The following is a 24,350-nucleotide window of genomic DNA, read 5'->3' as shown; positions in this document are numbered from 1 at the left end:
ATGCAAACTAAGTGCTCAACATCAGAAGAGTGGGCTAGTGCATACACAATGAAATATTACACATATATGAAGACAAAGTCTTGCCATTTGAGACAGCACAGGTGAAACTGGAGGGGATAACGCTAAGCAAGATGAGTCAGCAGGAGAAAGTACCAGATGACCTCACTCATATTTGAAATATAGAGAAACAGAAAGATTTATGCACCTAAAAATAAAACTAACTCAAGTAATAGGACTGCAGAATTGAGGCTACTAGAGGTAGAGGGGGAAAAAAAAAACGAAGGTGGGAGGGGACGCAACCATTTATGGTAAAGGATTATTTATGGGTTCCTTGGTAGTGGGTGTGTTCTGGTAACATTTAACTAGGAAGGTGTGACCCTATTCTCCTAAATCATATACAGTGTTGTAAACCAATGCTGACGGAGGACAAGAATAGAAAGCCCAGAAAGCAGGTGCCCCAGGACCAGAACCTGACTCACAAGGAGGTGGGGGTTGAGGGGAATAACATGACCATCAACCCAGCTGTAGAGGTCGGATCCTTAGGCACCAGTGCCTTATCACAAGGCTTGAGACCCAAGCAGGATCAGACTGCTCTAGGGAGTGGAGCACAGACCTCAGGGGAAAGATATGGAGATTGGGCCCATCCTGGAATCTCTGGTCCCTTCCTAGTTTTGCCTGTTACCCAACATCAGCAACAAGCAGGCCACTCCACGGAGGAGTGACCCCTCCCAAAGAGAAAAGGACTATATCAGTACAGTCTCCGCACAGGCTCGGGCAGCACTCCCACTGCCCACCTGTGACTATGCAGGTGCCTCTTTGCAACCAACTCTCTCCCTCTGCAGGGCAGCAGCTTTCTGACTGCCCATGATCTGTACCATGACAGGGCTTCTCTTCACTGACCTCCCTCAGCGGAGGCAGCTCTCCTCAAGGCCCCACCTGCAACCATGCAGGCCTCTCTCAGCAAAACTTTCCCTTTTCCTAATAAACCTGTTCTACCTCAATAATAAATAAAAATGACAAAAATTTTACATAAACATCTGCATTTTCAGGTTAAGTGAAAGATCCTTTATCAACAATTAACTTGCTTACCAACAAGGCAACTAAAAACACCTAAGTTTTGCTACACATAGAATTTTCAGATCAAATGTAAATTCCATCAAAAAAAGGAACCTCACAATTAAGACGGGAAGTACAATTTCAAAGAAGGTAAATATGTTTTCATTCACAATAAAAGGAGCATTATATTTCTTAGCTAAAACAGGATATGCCATGATAACAAGCAAACCCAAGATTTCAGTGGATTAACACAATAAAGATGTAATGCTTACTCAAAAAGTCCTAGATGAGACAGAAATTCCCTCAAGGGCACCCAGAATCCTCCTGGTGGGGGGAGGGGAGAGAAAGGCCACTCAGGGTCTTTTTATAAGCTTCTCCTGAGAGTGGTTTGCATCATTTACTCCACATTGATTGGCAAGAATCCAATGGCTTGGCTCCAACTCAACTATCAAGGAATCAGAAATACCTTCTTCTTTTAGCCACGGAAAATAAAAAGTATTTGCTTAAGACAACAGGAAGGTGTTTTTTTAAAGACCATTAGTGCAGAGGTCAGTCATTGTGGAGGAAATTTGAATATGTGCATAAGGGAGAAGGCTCAGCGTTTAAGGGAGAGTCAGGGGAACCCAGCGTTCTAGGGATTGAGAACAACTAGGATGAAGGCACTGGAAAATTAAAGGGACTTCAGACTTTACATAGATGCAAACAGGAAATATTGGAGGCTTGATACAGCTAGGAGGAAAGAGCCTAATCTGTGAAATACGGAGATTAATAGACACTGAAACTTTAGGGATGTAGAAGTCCAGGTGATTACTAAAGATGACCACCTTCAGGCATGAATACTGAGGCTTGAATACTATCTGCTTAGGAAATTTGCACTCCTTTATATTTAGTACCTGGTGTTGTTGAAGATTATTTTTAAAAGCAAGAAAAAAAGATATTTTTATACCATTGCTAAAGAAGGACAAATGGTTGAGGTTCCAATTTATCTCACAAACTGAAACTCACAAACTGAGAGAAAGTAACTCTTGTACCTTACATCCTGTGGGTCCTTGCTGTGGGGCAACCAGGCACAGTGCAGGCAGGGGGGCCTGGACACAGGGGAGCCCCCCAGGACCCAGTAAATCTTTACTCCTTCTTTCTGGGCTCTTTCTGGCGTCATCTCGTGGTCTCGCTTCTGCGGAAGTCAAGCTTGTTTACTCATAGCTGTTCTGCAGCCTTCCTCTCTTATAGCCCCGGCCTCTAGGCACAGGTGTGCACATTTACGCATGCCCACACCCATGATCCAGGTGTCCACAATCGGGCCACGTGTGCCCCGTACATACACTCCCAAGAGCCTACAATCAAGGGTGCAGCTGACAGGTAGAGGCCAGTGGTATAAAAAGCCTGACCACTTCCATTTACCCTACTGTGCTCCAAAACCATCTTTATCAAAATGGATCAATCTTTACAGTTAGGTTAATTTTATTTCTTGAACTTAATTCATTGATATGCTGAAACGCAAGTTAAACACAAATAATTCTTCCCACCCTCCCCCCCCGGGTATTATTTTATTATAGTATGAGTGTTAATAACTTCTGCCCCCCAATTATATACTATCATTGAGACATAGGGCAAGTTAGGGTAATTAGGCACTTTTAGGGACATTGCAGGAAGGGACCTCTGAAGAGTTTAGGAAGGCTTCACAGATAAGGACAACTAGAAGAATGTAACTAATTCCACTGGGAATAATAAACATCCCAGGACCAAGGACAACAGTGTTAACGCTGGCCTTGGTTTCCCTCAGGTGATAAAGGGAGGTGGAGTTTGGGGAAACGGAGAGTGGTTTAATATATGGACAACTTAGAAGGGCAGCTGTTTAACTTCAATGCAGGGATGCCCATCCAGAGGACTGGGCCATAAAGAAAAAGATGCAACAAATGGGGAAAGAGAAAGCTGTTAGATAAGGGATGTGAAGATCCCCCTCTCAGTAGCCGATGAAGTGAGACAGCCGAGAACTAACCAATCACAAAGAGACTGGTGGAGCTTCAGAATAATGAGGGAAAGGAGGTCTATATTCCCTGAGACAAGACTCCACTTTGGCTTCCTTGCCCCTCCCTGGCCTGGTTTCATGGCCTGGGAGTCCCACTTTATTTCTGTTCCTTTTTCCTCAATAAACTTTTTCTTTCTTTAAACAAACCTGCCTTTTCTTGCTTGCTTGCCTGAGAGTCTGCGAAGTTCCTGCTGCAGCTTTGTGAGACACCAACCTGTGAGGGTCTGGTGGCTGCGGCTCAGCGCTGCACCTGCAGCCTGGGATCTGTTCCTGGCTGGGAGACTGGGCCTGACAATTCCGGTATCAATATTATCAAATTTTAGGATACAAAAGCCATCAAATATTATAGTATAGGAAATACTAAGAAAGAAACAACTTGTGAGGTTTTATAAAACCTAATTATAAAGCTTAAATTGGTTTTTTAAATTCTGTACATTTCAAGCCTGTTTTCTATCCTGACATGTATGGACAATAATAGAACTTGATGTTAGGATATTAAAATAAAAATCTTTAATAAATTCCCAATGTAAACTCATTATCCATATTTTCTAACAACAAAGGAAAAATATAACAATTTCTAAAAACACAGTTTAAAAATCTACAGTTCCTTATAATTAACCATGTTTCATATGGTGAAAACATCATGAACTTAAAATTTTTTGCAAAGTAAAAGAAAGGAACAGAATTTTTATTAAAAAAGATAGTTATTAATATTATTGGTAAGGATAAATGCCAAAGATACAACCAGAAACCTTTGACCTCAAACCAAATGTTAAATAAATTTATAAATAAATTCAAAAGTTTATCTTTCAGCAAAAAAATGAATAAAAGGTAATTTTTGGCAAGTCTAATTATATGTAAAAAGAAAATACAAAAATAAAGTACAATGAGAATGGGAATATGATAACACATACAGAGAAAGCGAACATAGTTATCCTGACAAACTTGAGATCACAAGTTAATCTCCGGAGTGTGCTTATTAAAAGTAAGCAATTCTCTTTCTCTCTTCAGACTTCACAAATCAGAATCTCTGGAGGATGACCCACAGGAAACTACATTTTAAAATGACAGTCTCTAATCCCACAGACCAAGGAATTTAAAGTGCGAGGCCACCCATTTTAGGCTAAGTGGAAATTTTTATTAGGAAAGTATTCATCACAAGAGCAAATCATGAAAGAAATGGAAAATCTGAAAAGATTTTGTGAAAATAGTGGAACACTTTTTCTAAAAATTTCTTATAAAAATCAAATTACAGGGCCTCCCCGGTGGCGCAGAGGTTGAGCGCTGGGCTGCGAAGCTGCTTGCGGCCTCTGCAGCGCCAGTTCGATCCCCGGCTGCTCCCCGGCCACCGGTAGAGGGTCCCACATGGTGCGCAGACCTCTCCTGCCTCCCGCTGCTCCCCTCTGCAGTGTACTTCGGTCCTTCTGCCTGCTCTGCTCCCCACTCTGGCTCTGGTGAATTCTTTCACCCTCCAGCGCTTCTGACTATCCACAGTGCTTGTATAAATAAATAAATAAATCTTTAAAAAAAAAAAATCAAATTACAGCCAGATAACATATAGACTGTTTTAAGAAATAGATAATTCTCCTGTGTTCTCTTTTCTAAAGCAGAAAAAATCCAGTCAGCACATTTATGTGATTTATTTTATAATGTTAACAAAGCTGAGACTAAAAATTAATCTCAAAAACATGCCAGCAGATCAGTAAGTACAATAGAAGTTAATCTCTAAATAAAGCTCAACCAAGTAAATCTAAGCAAATATGAAAAAGTCAATGTTAAATACAAAAATCAAGTCAGTCATCTCAATGACTATTTGGTTTAATTAAAGAGACCACAGATTGATCACTTTTGAAAAACTCATTAAAATATTAAATAATAAGAGAATATTGTAGTTATTATGAACATAAAATTAAACTTCAACCTGGTGCACAAATAAATTACAGGTATGTAAATGAGTATATATTTTTAAAAAACTTAGAACTCATTAAATCTACAAGAGATGAGTTATAAGCATTTTCACAAAAGTGGAAAAGAACAGATGTAAAGAATAAAGACAAAGAATAAAACATAGGGAAAAATGATAAATCACATCATATAAAGAAAGACTGCTGTACAAAAAAATATTGCAAATGTTTGCAATACATAACAAAGTGAGTTAAAACATAACATATATTCACAGTTAATAACCTAAATTTACAAATACCAAACAATAACATTTTCAAGATCACTGAACATCAACAAAGGAAAATGATTAGTTTTACACAAAAGAGGACAAAGAAACATATAAAACCATATTGCTTCATGAAATAAAAATGGACATTCCGACAATGATTATTAATTTAACAAATTTTATAACAGTATTTTACATAATGAAAGGAAAATAAATTATGTTTTCAGAAGAAGTTACAGGCATTTCTCTGAAGTATTTTGGCATTGTGCGCACACACACACACACAAAAACACAACCAAAAAGTCCATATTCTTTGACCCAGTAGTACCATAGCTAAAGACACAATTGAAAAAAGTTTAAGCACAAAAAAGTGTTCATGTAGGGTTATGGCTAATAGGGGAAAATGAATCAAATTATAAGTCTGGTAGTACAGGAATCATTTTGAAGAGTATATGAATGAAATGGAATAGTATGCAACCTTTTAAAATATGTTTATTAACATTTTATGGTCAGGTGGGATTTCTGGCTTAACATCTTTGGGAGTTCTGTGGACATGCTCCCAGCAAAAACTGATAAATATCTAGTGAAGTCTCTGGAAATGATCCTAAAGATACATAGTTGAAAAAATTATTCAGGAAAATCTACTAGAATTTTGCAACAGCTGAAAAAGTCCCTGGCATTTGAACTGTTCCCTATCATTTCTGTCCATCCCAGTGAGATAGAGACTGTTTCAGACAGATAAAGCCAAGAACACAGGGTTTCCTCTTGTAGGGTAAGGAAAAATGTCAGGTTTTTCTGCCCTCCCGCCATTAGGATAGATGATGGATCCTTGAAGTCCTGAATGCATGCCTGATGGCATACACCTGGAGTAGGGTGTGGGCATAGGTAGATGGGATTCACCTGGGCTGAGACTGGGATTTTTTTAAGGGCGGCGTCATGGAAACGCCAGCAGAAGACAAGAATGAACAGAAGTCGAAGAGAAGCCAAGAGAGAAGCAGAAGCTGAGAGAAGGCCGGAGAACCCAGATAAGAGTGAAGACCTCATGGGGGCTGGGAGGCCTGCCAGCCTCCCGGCCCCCCAGCACCCCTACCTGCCGTGTACCGGGTAAATCCCAATAAAAAGACCTGCAAAAAGCCAATAAGGACTCTGACTCCTCCTTTACCCGGTCTGCATGGGATCAGAAAACCTGCACTGTGTCCATTCCTGTTCCTACACCTCTCTTCCCAGTTCTTAGTCAGAGAGATTGTCCTCCTAGGATGAACAGACATTCATGTTTCTCATCCTGTCCCCAGCTATCTTTTTTAAGTTCTAGGTAAGTGGCCAAATGCAGAGCTCCCACAGACCAATTGATCTTACTTCAATTCATTAGGTGATGATACCATCCCAAGGGGGCAAGTCAAGATATGACTCTACTGCCCATTCCCCACCTCCATCCCCACTGAGTATTCAGTTCCTAAAATAAAAGTGATGAAAGAGAAGCACACCATTGTCTCCACTCCCAGCTAGAGTCCTGGTTCAGACATGATGCCTGGCAGAAGCAAACAAACCAGGGGAAGATGGCTAAAAAGAGCTAGAAATCTGTCTGGAGTCAGATTTCAAACCCTGATCTCATGAACAACTGCTTAAAAGGACAGGAAATATATTTGGACTAGTCTGCGGAGTATATAGGCCCCAGAGAATTGTTTAAAAAGCAATAAAGCAATCAGTCAGAAATTAATGGAGCCCAGGGGGGCTTGGTGTAGTCAGGGACTCTCTTTAATTCATTTTCATTTTTGAAAGATAGCTTAGTTGTCTATAGGATCTTGGTTGAAATCTTCTTCCCTTTGAGCACTTAAATCATTGCCATGTTGCATTCTAACCCCCATTGTTTCTCATTAGAAGTCATCTACTAATCTTATTGAGGTTACTGCTAAGTGATGAGTCGTTTTCTCTTGACGCTTTTCACATTTTCTCCTGCAGTTGACTTTTGGTGTTTCTACTATTAGGTGTCTATGGAAAAAGAAAATGGAGAGAATCTGTTTCCAGTAGACCTACCTTACAAGAAATACTAAATTAAGTTCTTCTAGCTTCATGTGACTCCAGATAATTTAAATCCACATGAAAAATAAACAGTGCTAGTTAAAGGTAATCATGTAATTATATAAGACAGTATGATTACCTGTTTTCTCACTTAACTTAAAAGCAATTTTATAAAAACAATCTGGGTGAATGAGTGGATTAAGAAGATTATCAAATATGTGATAGTTGAAAATGGTTGATACAGTATTAAAATGGGATACAGGGCCTCTCCTGGTGGCGCAGTGGTTGCACGCTGGGCTGTGAAGCTACCCACAGCCTCTGCTGCACCAGTTCGATCCCCGGCCACTGGCGAGGGTCCCACATGGTGAGACAGACCTCTTCTGCCGCCCGCTGCTCCCCTCAGCAGTGTGTTTCATCAGTCTGCCTGTTCTGTTCCCCGCTCTGGCTCTGGTGAATTCTCTCACCCTCCCACGCTTCTGACTGTACCCAGCGCTTGGATAAATAAATAAATAAATAAAATCTTAAAAAAAAATGGGATACATATATAAATTATTACAACTGTATAAATCTGTACACATACAGAGATAAATAAAAAGGTAGTGATATAAATATAGATGATATAGATAAAATAATTCTAAATTTAGTCACTAAAGAAAGGGAGGAGAAATGTCAAAATATCAAAAATGATCTACTTTAGTGGCAGATTTAATGAGTCATCTCTATTCAGTTAGCTTTGTTGCAATTTCTTTATTGTCTTCAAAATTATTTATTTTTAATAGAAAAATATTATTTTTTAAATCTTCTAGAATTCTAATTCAGCCTTGGAATTAGTGGAAGGAGATCTATAGCTCTTATTACAGAACTCAAACTATTGTCCTAATGAATATACTTCCCTGAGAGTAGAGGCACCATGCTAATATGTTGGTAGATATATGGATATCAGCAGGCTACTAAAATGTAATTGAATTTCTTTCTATGAGACTCAAGTACATGTCACCCATCAAAATATATAGTACAAAGTGATAAAAGCCAATGGAGCAAATTTAATGGTCTATGAATTTTTTTGTCAAACTAAAGAACATTCCATGTAAATTGAAAAGAAGTTTCTGCAAGATGTACACATTCATATTGTAATTTTTACAGTACAAACAGCATTAGCACAAGATTATGACCTCTTGGGTTGCATCCTAGTTCAACAACTTTCTAATTGTTATGTTCTCAGTGCTTTATAGCCTCACTAAATGGTGATAAAAATATCACCTACTTTATATGCTTATTATATGTCAGCATTTGTAAAGTGCATAGAATAGTGCCTGGCACTATTGGAGAATAAGAAAATTATATAAAAATGCAAACATAGATCACATCTTAATGTCACTTATTCCAAATGCCAATCAGCAATCACACCAAACAGAAGATTACTAACTGCCCCAGATAGACACAATGCAAAGTCATAGAGACAGAAAATGGCATAGAAGCTTATGCCCCACATGTGTGTAATCCTTGGCTTAGCCCTTTCCTAAGAGCCATTTTCACATCCTTGTTTCTTAAGGTATAGATCAAAGGATTCAGTGACGGGGTAACAATATTATTCAACACCTGAACCACAGAATCCAGCCAAGGGCTGGAGGCAGGTCGGAGATAAATGAGGACCACCGGTCCATAAAAGAGCAGGATGGAAGTCAGGTGGGCGCTACAGGTTGAGAAGGCTCTGCGCCTGCCTTCTGCAGAGCTGATTTTCAATATAGAGATAACAATGCGAGTATAAGACGTGAGGATTAGAAGAAAGCACAGTAGCGCGACGATACCTACATTGGTGAAACTCACCATGTGAGCTAGCGAGGTGTCTGCACAAGCCAAGGGCAGCACCACTGGGATATCACAGAAGAAATTGTCCACCTCGTTCGGGCCACAGTAGGGTAACTTAAAGATGAGGAAGGTGAGGACAGAGGCATGCAGACAGCTCCCCATCCAGGTGCCCAGGGTCATGGTGGCACACACTCGGGGGTTCATGATGAGCGTGTATTGCAAGGGGTGACAGATGGCCGCAAAGCGGTCGTAGGCCATCACAGTGTACAGGAAACATTCAGTGCATCCCAAGAAGTGGTAAAAGAAGAGCTGGGAAGCACAGCCCTGGTAAGAGATGGTCCGGCTTTGCCCCATGAGGCAAAGCATCATTTTGGGGGAACTCACTGAGGGGAACAAAATGTCAAACACTGACAGGTTTCCCAGGAAAAAATACATGGGTGTGTGGAGGTTAGAGGAAGTGAGGATGGCCAGAAGAATAAGAAGGTTTCCCAGAAGAGTGAGCAGGTAGAAGGCCAGAAATAAGACAAAGAGCACATTTTCCAGCCCTTGTGTGTGAGGGATTCCCATCAGGAGGAACTCGGTTACTGGAGTGTAATTCCTCATCTTCGTGTCTAGTTAGTCCTGGAACATCAAAGAATGGCCTCATCAAAATGAGCTTCCCCCACCCCAAGTGTCTTTATAGGACTCACTGGGAACTGATAATACTATATATATTTTATATGTATTATATTTTATATGTGATAACCTTTATATGTATACTTCATATGTACTATAAAAAACTTCTAGAGAGGAATCAGACCAATATTGTCACTGATAAAGTGACAGTAAGTAATTTAATTAATTTTTATGTTTCCTAGAAAATAAAGAGGAAACACAGAACAGGGGGAAGAGAATAACCCTTACAGCTGGAGACTTCTGAGTTGAAATGTTAAATCTGCTCCCCAATGTATGACTGTGGACAACTTTAGAAAAATCTCTAGCTTTCTTCTGTATTGATATATATAATGTAATAATGCCTTCCGGTTCTTGTTGAGAATTAATGTTTATATATATATATATCCCTATTATAATGCCTTTTCCTACCCACCCTTGTTAAAAATTTCATTCAAGTTGCTAATATCCTGATTTTAATGAGCTTTTCATTTGCACAATATTTCTCTTAGGTTCACTAGCAGCTGTTCTGGAATTATCTATTGATGTGAGTGATTTTGTGAAATTGCCTTTCTCCATCATTAGCCCAAAAAATGGAGAATAACGTATGATCCAGCAATTCCACTCCTAGGTATTTAACCAAAGGATGCAGAAACATTAATTCAAAAGGGCACCTGCACCCCTATGTTTATTGCAGCATTATTTACAATAGCTAAGCTTTGGAAACAGCCCAAATGCCCCAAAACAGATGACTGGATCAAGAAGATGTGGTACATATACACAATGGTCAGCAATCAAAAAAGATAAACTCATGCAATTTGCAGCAACTAGATGGAGCTGGAAGGGATCATACTCAGAGAAATAAGCCAGAAAGCAAAAGAAAAATACCGGATGGTCTCACTCATAGCAGGAATTTAGAAAACCTAAATAAGGGACCAGGAAAAAAACCTAACTATAATAAAGTAAAAATCAAAATCAACAAACAACTATAAACCAGAGACACACTATAGGGGGTTGGGGGTGGAGAAGAGAGTAGGATCAGAACAAGGGGGGGGTGGGAATTGTATGGGGACTATAACCAAGGTGAAAATGCACACATTGTGCAAAAATGAAAAATGATGCAAAAATGTATAAAATTAAAAAAAAAACTGGGAATAGTGTATTGGGGATGCAGAAAAGGAAAAGATAATATTAAATGTAAGAAAAAGAAATGGACAATTACCAATATTCAAAACAACCTTTTTCAGTATGAAATTTAGTATCTCAATAGCAATTCCATCTGTAATATGACTGAATATATGTAGTCACCATCCCATGTTTTGAATTAAATTTCATCACTAGGGAATATCTTAAGAAAATACCATAGAGTCACTGTAGGGTAAGTGAAAAAGTATCAGGCTTTTCCACCCACTCGCCATTAGTGTTGATGGATCCTTGCAGTCCTGCATGCATGCCTGATGGCAGACACTTGGAGTGGGGTGTGGGCATGCATAGGTGGACACACCTGGGCTGAGACTGGTTTATAAGGGCGGCGTCACAGAGATGCCAGGAGAGAGAGAGAGAGAGAGAGAGAGTAGGAGAGAGTACAAGACCACGAGAGGACGCCGGAGAGCCCAGAAAGAGTGAAGATTCACCGGGGGCTAGGACTGGCTGACCTAGCCAGCCTCCTGGCCCCCATCCCCCGCCCCCAGCACTCCGGCCTACCATGTACCTGGTAAAAACCCAATAAAACCCTGGAAAAGCCACTAAGGGCTCCAGGACTCTCCTTTACCCTTCTGCTCAGATCACAGAGATCCTGCTCTGTGTCCTCCTGGCACTACAGTCACCTAAGTCAGCATTAGTCCAAACTCAGACAAGCCCATTTCCACATTCTTCACGCCTTCTTCTAGTGCATACATAACACTTCAGAAGATGAAGAAAACATAGTGTTTAGAAAGAAGGCACTTACAGACCATGGAAGGGTAACAGGCAACTTGAGCTGAAAATCAGACCCTACATCCACCCCAGCTGTTCCCTTTGCCTTTAGATATGAAATAGGAGGGCTGGGTTCTGAGGCCAGCCAAGCTGGAAGAAGAGCCTCTTTCTTTATACTCAGTCACTTGGGCTTGAAAACTAAGACACAACAACTGTGCCTCTGGTCCAAGAAGGTGCACCAATCATTCCCTCAGGAGAGAATACATGTCTTGGGGTTCCTAAGGGACCCTGTTCCCTAGGGGGCACTAACTCCAAAGTCTATGCAACAGAGGGAGCAATTAGAAGATTTTTCTCTCTTCCCTCCTGTAGAGTAAATGAAGTTATCAGGCTTTTTTCCGCCTTCCTGCCGCTAGTGTGGATGCCCTGGGCCTATAGGCATGGGCCCAGGGCAGGCACCCCAGGATTGTAGACATCTGGCCCTAGTAAGCATGGATGTGCACATGTGTGAATGCTCATGCCTGTGCCTACAGGGGATGGAAAAATGCAGGGGCAGCATTATGGCTACAGGAGGACAACTCTGCGATGAGACCACAAGATCACATGAAACTAAGAACACCAGAGAGAGGCCAGAGAAAGAGCGCAAAGATTCATTGGGGGGCTTGGGGACTCAGTTCCCTGCCTGTCTCTCAGTTGAAGAAAGAATTGGGGAATAAGAAAGTAACTACTTAAAGAAACAACAATCCCGTCTGGAGTTAAAATGACAAAACACACCTGCAACTGTTTTGTCTTTAACTAGCTTTATATCCCCCATGATCACATTCACAATCCCCGAATCCACAGCATTTTCTAAAAGCTCTTCCTTTTCCATTAACACTGCCCTTAAAGTTCATGTTAGCATTTGTCATGGTTCCATTTATATTTTTAAGAACTCAATCTGCTCAATGCTGACTATGTAGAGAATGGATCAGAGTAGACATGGGTAGAATTAACTAGGGTTGTGAGCTCATCGTTGTTACTGGCCATCCAGAGAAACAAGCACAAAGACCTGGCACAACTATATGGCTAAAACTGTTTTGAGATATTAAAAAAAGTCACAAAAAATGACAACTGTAATAAGGCCAAAGTAATTTTACAACCTTCTAATAATCATTATCCGTCATGTCAAGGAATTCAGAAGAGACTTCAATTTCCATGGTTTTAAAACTGCAGTTACTGCTTACTGAGAATATTTTTTAATCAAATGATTCAATGCCCCTTTATTTCATCCTTGTATCAATCCATCCCATGAGCTAGAGGTTATTTTCTTTTTAAAGATAAAAACAAGGTACTCACTTCAGTAGCTCATATACTAAAATAGAACAACATAGAAATTAACATGGCTCCTGTGGAAGGACAAAACTCAAATTTGTGAAGCATTTCATGGAAGGAAAGGACAAGAAGGAGGGAAGGTATAGGAAGAGAGTAGGTTCAAAAAGTTCAATTACCAAAGTTTACTCCAAAAATCAGTCATAGAGTTTAGATTTGAATTTCTGTCTGCATTTAAAAATGAATTCTTACAAATGGAATATTTTGTCTTCAAAAAGCAAATGTTAGTCATATAATTTTCTATATTAGACCATCTCCTCATAAAACCTTTGAATATAAGTAATCCCAATAATTAATTCTTCAAAGGTCTATATCTCATAATTTGTATCCCCAATACTCATTAAAACACACACATTCTTGGGTCTCCCCTGGTGGCGCAGTGGTTGAGCGCTGGGCTGTGAACCTGCCGGCAGCCTCTGCAGCGCCAGTTAGATCCCCGACCACCGGAGGAGGGTCCCACAGGGTGCGCAGACCTCTCCTGCCTTGCCCGCTGCTCCCCTCAGCAGTGTACTTCGGTCCTTCTGCCTGTTCTGCTCCCTGCTCTGGCTCTGGTGAATTCTCTCACCCTCCCACGCTTCTGACTGTACTCAGTGCTTGTATAAATAAATAAATAAATCTTTAAAAAAACACACACGCACATTCTTTAGGAAAAGATAAATATCGTAGTGAGCTTCTATATATACCATCTCATTTCATCTTCCAGAAGTGCTGATCTTGACAAAATCTCTAGAGTCCTAAGGTAACAACATGATGATGTAAAACTGTGTCATTCTTTATATTGTTAGCTCTAAACATTCCATATCATTAATTCAACAGATATCTTGCAAATATTCATTTGCCACCTCACCAAGTTAAATCAATTACACAGCAAATTTTAAAGGATATATATATGATTTATATATGAATTGTGAATGTTATTTATATGGCATATATGAATATTAATGTATAAATTTGCAAAGAAAAATAAAACACCATATTCACTAGAATGCATGTGTTAGTGCATTGCTTTTAGTAAAGTTCCTTTCACATCCAAAGTAAAATACTCTCACAAGGCTATTAGTGTACAATTAAAATAGAGTGAACCAAATGATTATAACCAAGTCTCTCCTGCTACAACAACTTGACACAATTTACTCAGTGTAATTGTTAAACTGAGTTAAATGTCCTTGGACGCTGATATTTCTTCTCCCCTGGACACAAGAGATATACTATCCATTTGTTTAACAAGCACTTCCTTTTTATTTTTCAACAGATTTATCAATGTATAAATTACATTTCATAAAATTTAACAGTTCTAGGTGCACAATTTAGTGATTTATAATAAATTTCTAAAGTTGTGAAAATATTTTCATAATTCAGAAAATTTTCATCACCCCCAAAATTTTCCTGGGACTGATGTACATCAATTTCCACTCCTATTCACTCCTATTCCTCTTTTGCTAAATTTTCAAATTTCTTTCCTTCTTCAGCCTTGGTGCTTTCATTTAAGCTTAGGTTTTCACAGCCCCTCTATTTTTATTCAACATCTTTATCACAATTATGTGCTGAGTATTTGTTTCCCATCTGCCTTCTCCTGTACGTTTTATATTCTATAAGGAGAGAAGTCATGTATATCTTATTCACTACACTTTGGCTAGCACCTTGTAAATACATAAGTAATAAACAGCCAATAGCCATTTGGTATTATCCCAATGGCTAGTCTTCCTACCTAAATGTGTTCTAGGCCTGCCATTTATTAAAATGTTGAATAATAACTTTTGAATCATATATATATTCAAAATTATGATGGAAGAACTATTACAGTTAGTATTTCATAGTGACAAAGCAAATAATTTAAGAAACAAGAATTAATTGCTGTTAGAAGGAGACCATTGTAGAGTGGTGTATTTGGAGAAGGTATTATGGAAATGGTTGAGAATGAGCAAAAATCCCAACAATTTGGGGTCCTCATAAAAGCAAAAACTTTTGCAGTGGAATGCTAAATCAAGAAAACTGTGCTCCAAGATATATCTCTATCATATGAAATAACCTTAAGTGAAGAGTTCCACTAAGGAAAACATCTAAATAGGTGGATATATATCTGTGATGGGGAAGTGGGAAATACATCAACACATTTCTGACATCCCTTCAAAAGGTGGAGCCTAATTTCTCCCCTTTTGAGTATAGGCTGGACATAATGATTCACTTCAGAGATAAATAAAAGGAGTGATGGAGTGTAACTTTAAAGATTAGGGTAAAAAAGGCTCTGTTGCTTCCCATTAAGATTGTCTCTTAGGTCACTCATGCTGGGGGGGAAGCAGGTGGCATACTATGAAGACATGAAGGTGAGAAAATGGATGGAGCAGCCTCTGTGGTGAGTGAAGAAGGACTATGTAAGGAGCATCTTTGAAACAAATCTTCCTGACCCAACTGAATGACAGCAGCTGGCCAATAACCCAACCACGGCCTCATGGAGATCCCAGGCCAAGACCACTCCAAGGTGCTTGACTCTCAGAAACTGTGTGAGACAGTAAATTATTTGTTTTAACTGCTGAGTTTCAGATTAATTTTTTATACTACAATAAAGAGCTAATGCAATAGCATAGATAGTGCCAAGGATTCAAGAACATTCAAACAAGAGCAGTGTTGCCCTTAAATGATAAACTAGTGATATAGCAAGCGTAATAAATTAGGTAACTGTATATAAATCAGGTAATAAATCAGATAACTGGTAGCAAATCAGGTAACTGTATGCTTGATTTATATAATGGACATGTAGACATTCTTCCCCAAAATACATATCCCCTAGTATCCTATATCTAGGTATTTTAATGAATATTCTATCCTGATCCCATCTGACATGAGTCATATACAAAGTTTTAAGTCAATTCCTTGGTTAGTTTCTTAGGGAATAAATGGGCATTACCAAAGAGTAGGGAAAGCTAAAGTTGTCACTTCCCCATCATGGCTTATTTCTCATTATGCTCACCAGAGTGCTTCACTAGCAATTTCCATTGTCATCATTACTTTTCCATTCTGCAGTTACTTAACATTTTGTCCTTTGGTTTACTCATATATAATTGAGAAGAGAAATTGTATGCAGCTTATTAGATAGGCTGTTCAGATGACACTCATTCATATGTGTAAAATAGTTGAAACAGTAAATGGTATATAGAGAACAAGATAGAAGGATAGTTATTATTAAACAGAATTTATGATTCTTCAGTTCTTCTAAAGAAGTGACAGGTTAGTTCTAAATCAAGACTCCTTTGGTTTGACTACTTCTCGATGCTTAGTCTCTTCATCTATAAAAGGAGAATGTCCTTTTTTAAAATTTGTTTATTTATGCATACAAGAAGTGGAGCAAAGGTTAGGGGTGTGGGGGGTGAGAGGATTCACCAGAGACAGAGCGGGGAACAGAACAGGCAGACTGACTGAAATACACTGCTGAGGGAGCAGTGGGCAAGACAGGCGAGGTCTGCTGGCTGGTCCCTGGCCGGCAGGGGTTCGAACTCATGCTGCAAAGGCTGCGGATAGCTTCACAGTGCTGTGCTTAACCCCTTGTGCCACTAGGGAGGCCCATAGTATCTAACTCTTTGGATTTTGTGAGTTAACTTAGTCAATACATGTAAAGTGCTTGGAACACTATCATACACACAGTAATAAGATTTTTAATGTTAGCTCTTATGCAGGTAGGTGTTTGAGAGAATGACTCTAAACAGATAAACTGCTTGAAATTTATTTATCTAAACATTAAGATTAAAAAATTTAAAAAAATATTGCTACTGGTTAATTTCAATTAATTATATATTAGAGTTTTGAGAATAGACTATATACACAACTCTGGCTTTAAAAGACTTTTATCTGCAAATTTACAGAAGTCCACTCTCCCATTTTATAAGAACAGATTAATGACTGACCATTCCTCACTTGAGACAAAATGAGTATAGTCCAATGGCAAATTTCTTATGGTCAAAGGAATAAAGCTCCAAATAGAATTCTTTTGTAATGGGTTATGATTAAAGCCAAGGAATTTATAAACTACAATTCAAGCTTAAATTTAAAAAGTGTGCACACCTACTTTAAAATTTCATACTAGTCAACCCTAAAACCTAGCTTTATTAAATGGCCAGAAAGAGACTTCAATAGAATGTAGAATAAGATATACATTTTGAAAGGATAAAAGGAAGGCAGGAAGGAATGGAGAAAGGTAGGAAGGGAAGAAGGAGGAGGAGAAGCAATGTAGGAAGAAGAGGGTCCATGGGCTCCAAGACCTTGTAGCTTTAAGATAATTAATGAAAACAGGGCTCCAACATGTACCTACTGTAAAGAAGAAAAAAAGCTGCATTGTTTTGGCAAGTTGAAAAAGGAAATCCTGGCTCAATCTTAAAAGGTTCCTTGAAGAAGTAAGGTAGTGGCTTAGCCCACCCATGCCCTACCACTTGACTGTTAGGATTCCCAAGAAGAGCCTGATGAGTAACCTCACCCAGCTCACTATTTGGCAACAATACTATTGTAAGAGTAGTGTATCTGAAGCAACTCCCCCAAAGAATCTCAGGGAGGAATCACCCCTATACCTTATACCCCAGAAATGTGGGCAACCTGAATGAACACTTTCTTCAGAGCCAATTTCACATCCTTGTTTCTCAACGTGTAAATCAAAGGGTTAAGAGAAGGTGTGACAATATTATTCAACACCTGAATGACAGAGTCGAGCCAGGGGCTGGAAGCAGGCCTGAGATAGATGAGCATCACAGGTCCATAAAACAAGAGGATGGAAATCAGGTGAGCACTACAAGTCGAAAAGGCACGACGCCTGCCTTCGGAAGAGCTGATTTTCAATATGGAAAGGACGATGCGACCATAGGAAGTAAGAATTAGGAAAAAGCAAGTGAGAGTCACCACATCCACGTTGGTGAAGCTCACTGTCTGAGCTAGAGTGGTGTCTGCACAGGCCAGGGGCAGCACCACCGGGATATCACAGAAGAAATTGTCCACCTCGTTGGGGCCACAGTAGGGTAACTTAAAGACAAGAAATGTGAGGATACTTCCGTGTAGACAGCCACCCAGCCAAGTGCCCAAAGTCAAACCTGTACACACCCTGTAGTTCATGATGACTGTGTATCTCAGTGGGTGACAAATAGCCACAAAACGGTCATAGGCCATCACAGTGTAGAGGAAACACTCGGTTCCTCCCAGGACATGGTAAAAGAAGAGCTGGGAGGCACAGCCGTGGTAGGAGATGGTCCGGCTTTGCCCCATTAAGTAGAGCATCATTTTGGGGGAACTCACTGAAGGGAAAAATATGTCAAATACTGACAGGTTTCCCAGAAAGAAATACATGGGAGTATGCAGGTTGGAGGAAACCAGAACAGTGAGGAAGATGAGCAAGTTCCCCAGCAAGGTGAAGAGGTAAAAGGTGAAAAACAGGACAAAGAGCATGTTCTCCAACCCTTCGGTATTTGGAATTCCCAACAGGATGAATTCCGTCACGGAAGTGTAGTTCTGCATGTTTATGCACTAGGTGGTCCTGGAAAAGTAAAGCAATCATCAGAACATAACAGCACAAATGACTGAGAAAATACCTTCCTAATTTCTATCCAAGGCAAAGGCTGCAAAGAGAAGAAAGCCAAGGAGGAAAAGGAGACCCGTGATAAATCTGGCTTGGCAGCCAAGGAAGGGGTCAAACTGGACCATACTTTTTCATATGTTAAATTAGCTAGCAGAACAGTTTACCTTTACAGTTATCAAATATCTTACAATGCTCAAAAAATTCTTATTATCCATTTTTTGTAGCTTTTCCCAATCTGGTTTATCACTGCACACACTGGAATATTTTAGAACCAATATCTCCAATGGAAAATTTATCATCACCTTCTAAAACACAAACAGTAATGTAAATCAATGTTACCACAATAAAAAAGAAAAGAAAAACAAACAGCAGACAAAAAGAAAAGGAAAGAAAGGGAAAGAAAAGAAAATTCATTATTAGGTGATAACCTCATATTAATATTAGCCAAGTCATAATTAAACATTAAAGAGGCCAACTACCTAAATATACATACAGAAAAAAGTAAACTTAAGCAGAAATTATGTTCACTTATCTATTTATTTTTACATTCACAACACTGTTTCCATTCTTCAGCATTCTTGTTCAAGGAAAAATGTATATAATACATGTTTATAACCTGCTTTCACACATATAGAAGTTGGGTTAAGTCTAGAAGAAAGCATTGCATAGGTAATATAAACAACTATTGTATCTCACTAGAACTGTAACTCTCCATAGCTAGCCTTTGTTTCTATACTATGGATGCCACAAAAACAAATGACACAATATTTGTGTTTTATTGTAAATCATCGATAACACTAAGAAAAGTGAATTCTATTTTCTGATGGCCCAATTTCTCCTTATATTTACTTGTATCTGTTTTATGTTAACACTAGATATGTGGTTATTGGATATAACTGATTTTGCCTTTCCCTGCAATCAAAATTTGTTTATGGGTAATAATCTCATAAACCTATTCATACTAATTTATAAATTATCTTTCTGTTATTATTTCCATCTTAACAGGGGTAAATATTTATGCCATGGTGAAAAATCTCTATAAGTAGAATTTCTGGCATAAATTAAAAGGGGAGGAAGAAGGAACTCTTTAGATCATTCTTGATCATTCTATATGACCATGCTCTACATAAAGCTGGTTCTGCTCAAAATGTTTGATTAGATTATGATCCTCATAAAGATATAGACAGAAAGACAAAAAAAAGATTCCTTCCCACCCCACAATGCAATTTATATGTTAAATTTGGGCCATGATAATTTAATCTCACATTAATATTCTATCTACCTGCTAAAAATATAAAGAAGAATAAAACAAAGTACTATTCCTTGAAGAGCTCATTCTAGATTTACATAAAACTGGTTTCTTACACAGACCCTGAGTACCAGGTGACAACTGCTGGGTCTTATGCAACTTATTTAGGCTCTCTGAGCCTCATGTCCCACAAAAGAAAAATGGATAACAATATCACCTGTCTCCTAGGGTTCTTTGTGTATATTGAAGAAGATAATGGCCATAAATGGCTTTTACACAGTGTTTGGCACTTATAGTAAATGTTCAGCAAAGTTAGTGTAACAAGTAATCCTCATGCATGTACGACTAAGATAAGGATGACAATATAGTAACAACAAAAGCATTGCAGATATGAGTAAAATATTAGAAATTAACTTGAAAAAGAATCTATGAAATATTAAAAAAGCAGAGAAAACAAATACAGTTCAGTGAACTTTGACAAAAAAGCAAAGGCAATACAATGGAGAAAACATGATCTCTTCAATAAGTAGTGCTGGAACAAGACATTCATAAGGAAATAACTGAATTTAGATAGACCTTAATTAATCCTTTCACAAAAATTAACCTGAAATGATCACAGACCTAGATATAAAATGCAAAACTATTAAATTGCTAGAATATAAAAGAAGAAAACCTAGATGACATTGGGTATGTTGATGACTTTTAGATATATCAAAGCATAGTCCATGGAATAATTAACTGATAAGTCAAACTTTATTAAAAGTTTTTACCACGTCTGCTTTGTGAAAGACATTGTTAAGAGAACACAAAGAAATGCTACAGAGAATGGGAAAATATTTGTAAAAGTCTCATCTGATAAAAGACTGTTATACAAAATATACCAAGATCTCTCAAAACTCAATAAGATGCAACTAGGCATGTTCAGAGTAATGTGGTGATAGACAAAACTCAATAAGAAGAAAACAAACATCCAATTAAAATCGAAGTCAAAGGTGCTAAAAGACACCAAAGAAGATATACAAGGGGCAAATAAGCCTATGCAAAGATGTTCCATATCACGTCATCAGGTAAATACAAATTAAAACATGCACACTTATCTCCAACACTTCTCCCCTTCAATTCTTTCTCAGTGATGCATCTCTGAGCTCAACAACATATGAGATTTTCTTAAGTTCTATGATTCTCATTCAGTTGAGTGAGCAAGGGAAATGGAGAGTAGAAACAGCATAGAGGGAGAGAAAAGGAAGGAGAGCGGTACCAGTAGAACAAAAATTAAATAGACATTGTCAGCTAATGGAAAACTCATCGAACATAGGTAGAGAAATTTTTCTAAAATATCTAGATAACAATATGTTCTTAAAGCCAAAATTCTAATTTACTTAAGATGTCAGAGCAGAAAGGCAAATTTTTACACCTTCTGTTCTTGAATCCAAGGCACATAGATTCAACACTCAGTCTTGCTATGTCACCTCGTCCTGAAATTCTGGATTTATAGTATTTTCAAACTGGGGAGTTTCTTTTGAAACAACATCCCCAGTGGCCCAATCCCCACACTTAAGAAACATGAATCTGCAAAGGGAGCAATTAGAATCTTCTGCTCTTCCTTCATATTCTGTTTCCATATCTTGTCATTTCAAAATATTTTATACATTCATTACAAAATCTGCATCAACTTAGTAAAATATTTGGTAAACATTAATAAAAGCAAGAAAATACTGTATATCTTCTACCTTAACATTACCAATGTTAACAATATTTTAGTGTTTTCTTCCCAAATTGCTCTATTATGTGGTCATGGTATATTATTAGCTAGTTATAATCATATCATATATGTACTTTTGCACCTTTTCCTTTACAATTTTATCAAAAATATTTTCCATATCATTACTCAATCTTCTAAAATATAAAGTTAATGATAGCATCTATTCCACTGAGTAGATATGCCTACATTATTCAACCATCTTCATTTTTCTGAATAAGTTTTAAGATTTCCTAATATTTCCCAGAATAAATATATATCATAGACAACAGATATATTATAGCTAGGCAGCTATACAATGCACTATGATGAATCTCTTAATTCATACAGTTTTTCCATATTTGATATTTTATCAGAGATAGATTCACATAGAAATACTAAAAAATGGGGCCTCCTTAGTGGTGCAAGGGGTTACGTCGCAGCACTCTGAAGGCATCACCCCACACACACACCTCTGGCCTGTACCCCAGTTCTTGTATGCATAAATAAATAAATCAATCTTTTTTTTAAGAAATACTATAAAATTATGAATATTATGGGTTTTTAAGATTATTTACTTTGTTAGCAGCAGTACTTATGAGGGCATGTTTAACCAGCATTTTGTGTTAATATATTTAAAAACTTTAAAAGCTCTGTAATAAGCAATGACAATGAACTATTTTTTAATATCATTTTTTGGTTACTCCTAGTGCTAAATATGCTTCCAAATTATTTTGTTTTAGTGACACTAAAATGATGTGGTATTGATGTAGTGGTAGACAAATAAACAAATGGAATGGGAGAGAGGTTATAAAAACACTACTCCTAGGGTCTCCCCTGGTGGCGCAGGCAGTTTAGCACTGCACTGTGAAGCTTTCTGCAGCCTCTGCAGTCCCCGTTTGATCCTGGCTGGCCGGCGACAGTCCCAGATGGCGCGCAATCTCCTGTCTCGCCCGCTGCTCCCCTCAGCAGTGTATTTCATCAGTCTGCCTGTTCTGTTCCCCACTCTGTCTTTGGTGAGTCCTCTCACCCTCCCGCACTTTTGGCCTGTACCCTGGTTCTTGTATAAATAAATAAATAAATCTTAAAAAAAAGAACACTACTCCTGAATAATGGATGATTTGATTAAAGTCAAAGGCATCATGGGAACCTTTTTTCAATAATTTTGCTTGGACAAATGGAGCAATAAGGGAAAAAACCTCTTTCCATAAGCTATACAAAATCAATCCAGGTTTAATATAAACTCAAATTTGTAAAGCTAATAATATAACTTTTACAAATTAAATTGGGGGAACTAATAATCATAAGGGAAACATTGATAGTTTTGCTTATTTATAATTGACACTAATATTATGAGTAAAAAAGAAACACACACAAAAAGTAAAAAGTCAGAGGCATTATTTATAGCAAGTATAACTACTAAAGACTCATATTCAAAATATGCAAAGAAGTCCTAAAATACATATGGTATGTAGAACCACAAGCAGTCCAATAATACTCAAAATCAAGAGAAAACTTAGTCAACAGAAATAACAGATATGATGAGATTAAGAAACAAAATGGAGCCTCCCGGGTGGCACAGATGGTTGAGCACCGCACTATGAAGCTGTCCCTGCCTCTGCAGGCAGGTTCAATCCCAGACGGTCAGGGAGAAACCCGCGTGGTGCAGTAGACCTCTCCTGTCTCACCCGCCTGCTCCCCTCAGCAGTGTATTTCATTAGTCTGCCTGTTCTGTTCCCTGCTCTGTCTCTGGTGAATCCCCTCACCCTCCCGCACATCTGGCCTGTACCCTGGTTCTTGTATAAATAAATAAATCTTTAAAAGAAAAAAGAAACAAAATGTTTAAAACTGCTATTGTAATGTGTCAATAATACTCAATGATTTGAAGGAAAAATTAATGTAATGAAGAGGTAAATGAAGATATACAAGAAAGGTAATAGGACCTCCAAATAAGAAAAATGTATAACTGAAATTAATATATATTATATATATTATATATATACAATATATAATATATATATATATATATGTTTCTGGCTCCGCAGAAGGGCAGGAAGACATAGAAAAAATATTTAAAGAAAAATAGATACAAATTCTCAACTTTGATGACAAAGAAAACCTCAAGACACAAGAATCTATGTTTCTTTATTTTTTTTTTTTTTATAGAGGCATGCTTTATTTATTTGTTTGCTGGTTTGTCTGTTTGTTTTGTCCATACATGCACTGGGCACAGTCAGAAGCGCGGGAGGGTGAGAGAATTCACCAGAGCCAGAGCGGGGAGCAGAGCAGGCAGAAGGACCGAAGCACACTGCTGAGGGGAGCAGCGGGCGGCAGGAGAGGTCTGCACGCCATGTGGGACCCTCCTCTGGTGGCCGGGGAGCAGCCGGGGATCGAACCGGCGCCGCAGAGGCCGCGGGCAGCTTCGCAACCCAGCGCTCAACCGCTGCGCCACCGGGGAGCCCCAAATCTATGTTTCTTTAAACCCCAGTTTGGATAAACAAAGAAAACCACATAAGATACATTTTAATAAAATTGGTGAAAACCATGATAAAGACAAATATCTTAAAAAGCAGCCACATTTAAAAAATATTGGATACAGAATAAAGATGAGAAAGAAAGCATATTTATCATCAAAACTATGCAACACAGAAGGAAATAGAATAGCATATTTAAAAGACTAAAATTAAAATGTCCACCTAGATTTCTATATATATGCCAAAAAAAGCCTTGAAAAATAAAGGGAAAATAAAGATCTATTTAGGAAAACAAAAGTCAGCAGAATTTTATAAGCAGTAAACC

The 24,350-nt window shown here is 38.3% G+C and overlaps 3 protein-coding genes across 5 annotated transcripts in view; all 3 read right to left on the bottom strand.

Moving 5' to 3' along the window:
* The window catches only part of VWA5A (von Willebrand factor A domain containing 5A), a 185,929-nt gene that overhangs the window by 84,341 nt on the left and 77,238 nt on the right, over positions 1-24,350 (bottom strand). The gene's annotated exons all lie outside the window — the stretch shown is intronic.
* On the bottom strand, positions 7,197-9,686 carry LOC119242103 (putative olfactory receptor 10D3). The gene is made up of 2 exons (XM_037507883.2): positions 9,102-9,686; positions 7,197-7,244 (listed from the first exon to the last, which is right to left on the bottom strand). Exons 1-2 carry the CDS (start codon positions 9,684-9,686, stop codon positions 7,197-7,199), a joined length of 633 nt encoding a protein of 210 aa, XP_037363780.2.
* Positions 14,439-18,503, bottom strand: LOC119242102 (olfactory receptor 958-like). Its single transcript, XM_037507882.1, has 2 exons — positions 17,595-18,503; positions 14,439-14,522 (listed from the first exon to the last, which is right to left on the bottom strand). Exons 1-2 carry the CDS (start codon positions 18,501-18,503, stop codon positions 14,439-14,441), a joined length of 993 nt encoding a protein of 330 aa, XP_037363779.1.

This window comes from Talpa occidentalis, unplaced genomic scaffold (genome assembly GCF_014898055.3).
Source record: "Talpa occidentalis isolate TD23 unplaced genomic scaffold, MPIMG_talOcc4v2.1 talOcc4.12, whole genome shotgun sequence".
Lineage (NCBI taxonomy): Eukaryota > Metazoa > Chordata > Mammalia > Eulipotyphla > Talpidae > Talpa > Talpa occidentalis.
Note: the sequence above shows the minus strand (reverse complement) of the source record. Positions and strands in the feature narration are given on the sequence as shown.

Bases quoted from the DNA above. Each gene is read 5' to 3' on its own strand.
- LOC119242103 (XM_037507883.2), bottom strand. From the start codon at position 9,686: ATGAGGAATTACACTCCAGTAACCGAGTTCCTCCTGATGGGAATCCCT. The intron at 7,245-9,101 runs GTGAGTTTCACC...CTTTTTCCATAG, and splicing joins ACACCTCGCTAGCTCACATG to ACACCTAATAGTAGAAACAC.
- LOC119242102 (XM_037507882.1), bottom strand. From the start codon at position 18,503: ATGCAGAACTACACTTCCGTGACGGAATTCATCCTGTTGGGAATTCCA. The intron at 14,523-17,594 runs GTTGCCCACATT...GAATAAAAATAG, and splicing joins TGAAGAAAGTGTTCATTCAG to AGGGGCTGTGAAAACCTAAG.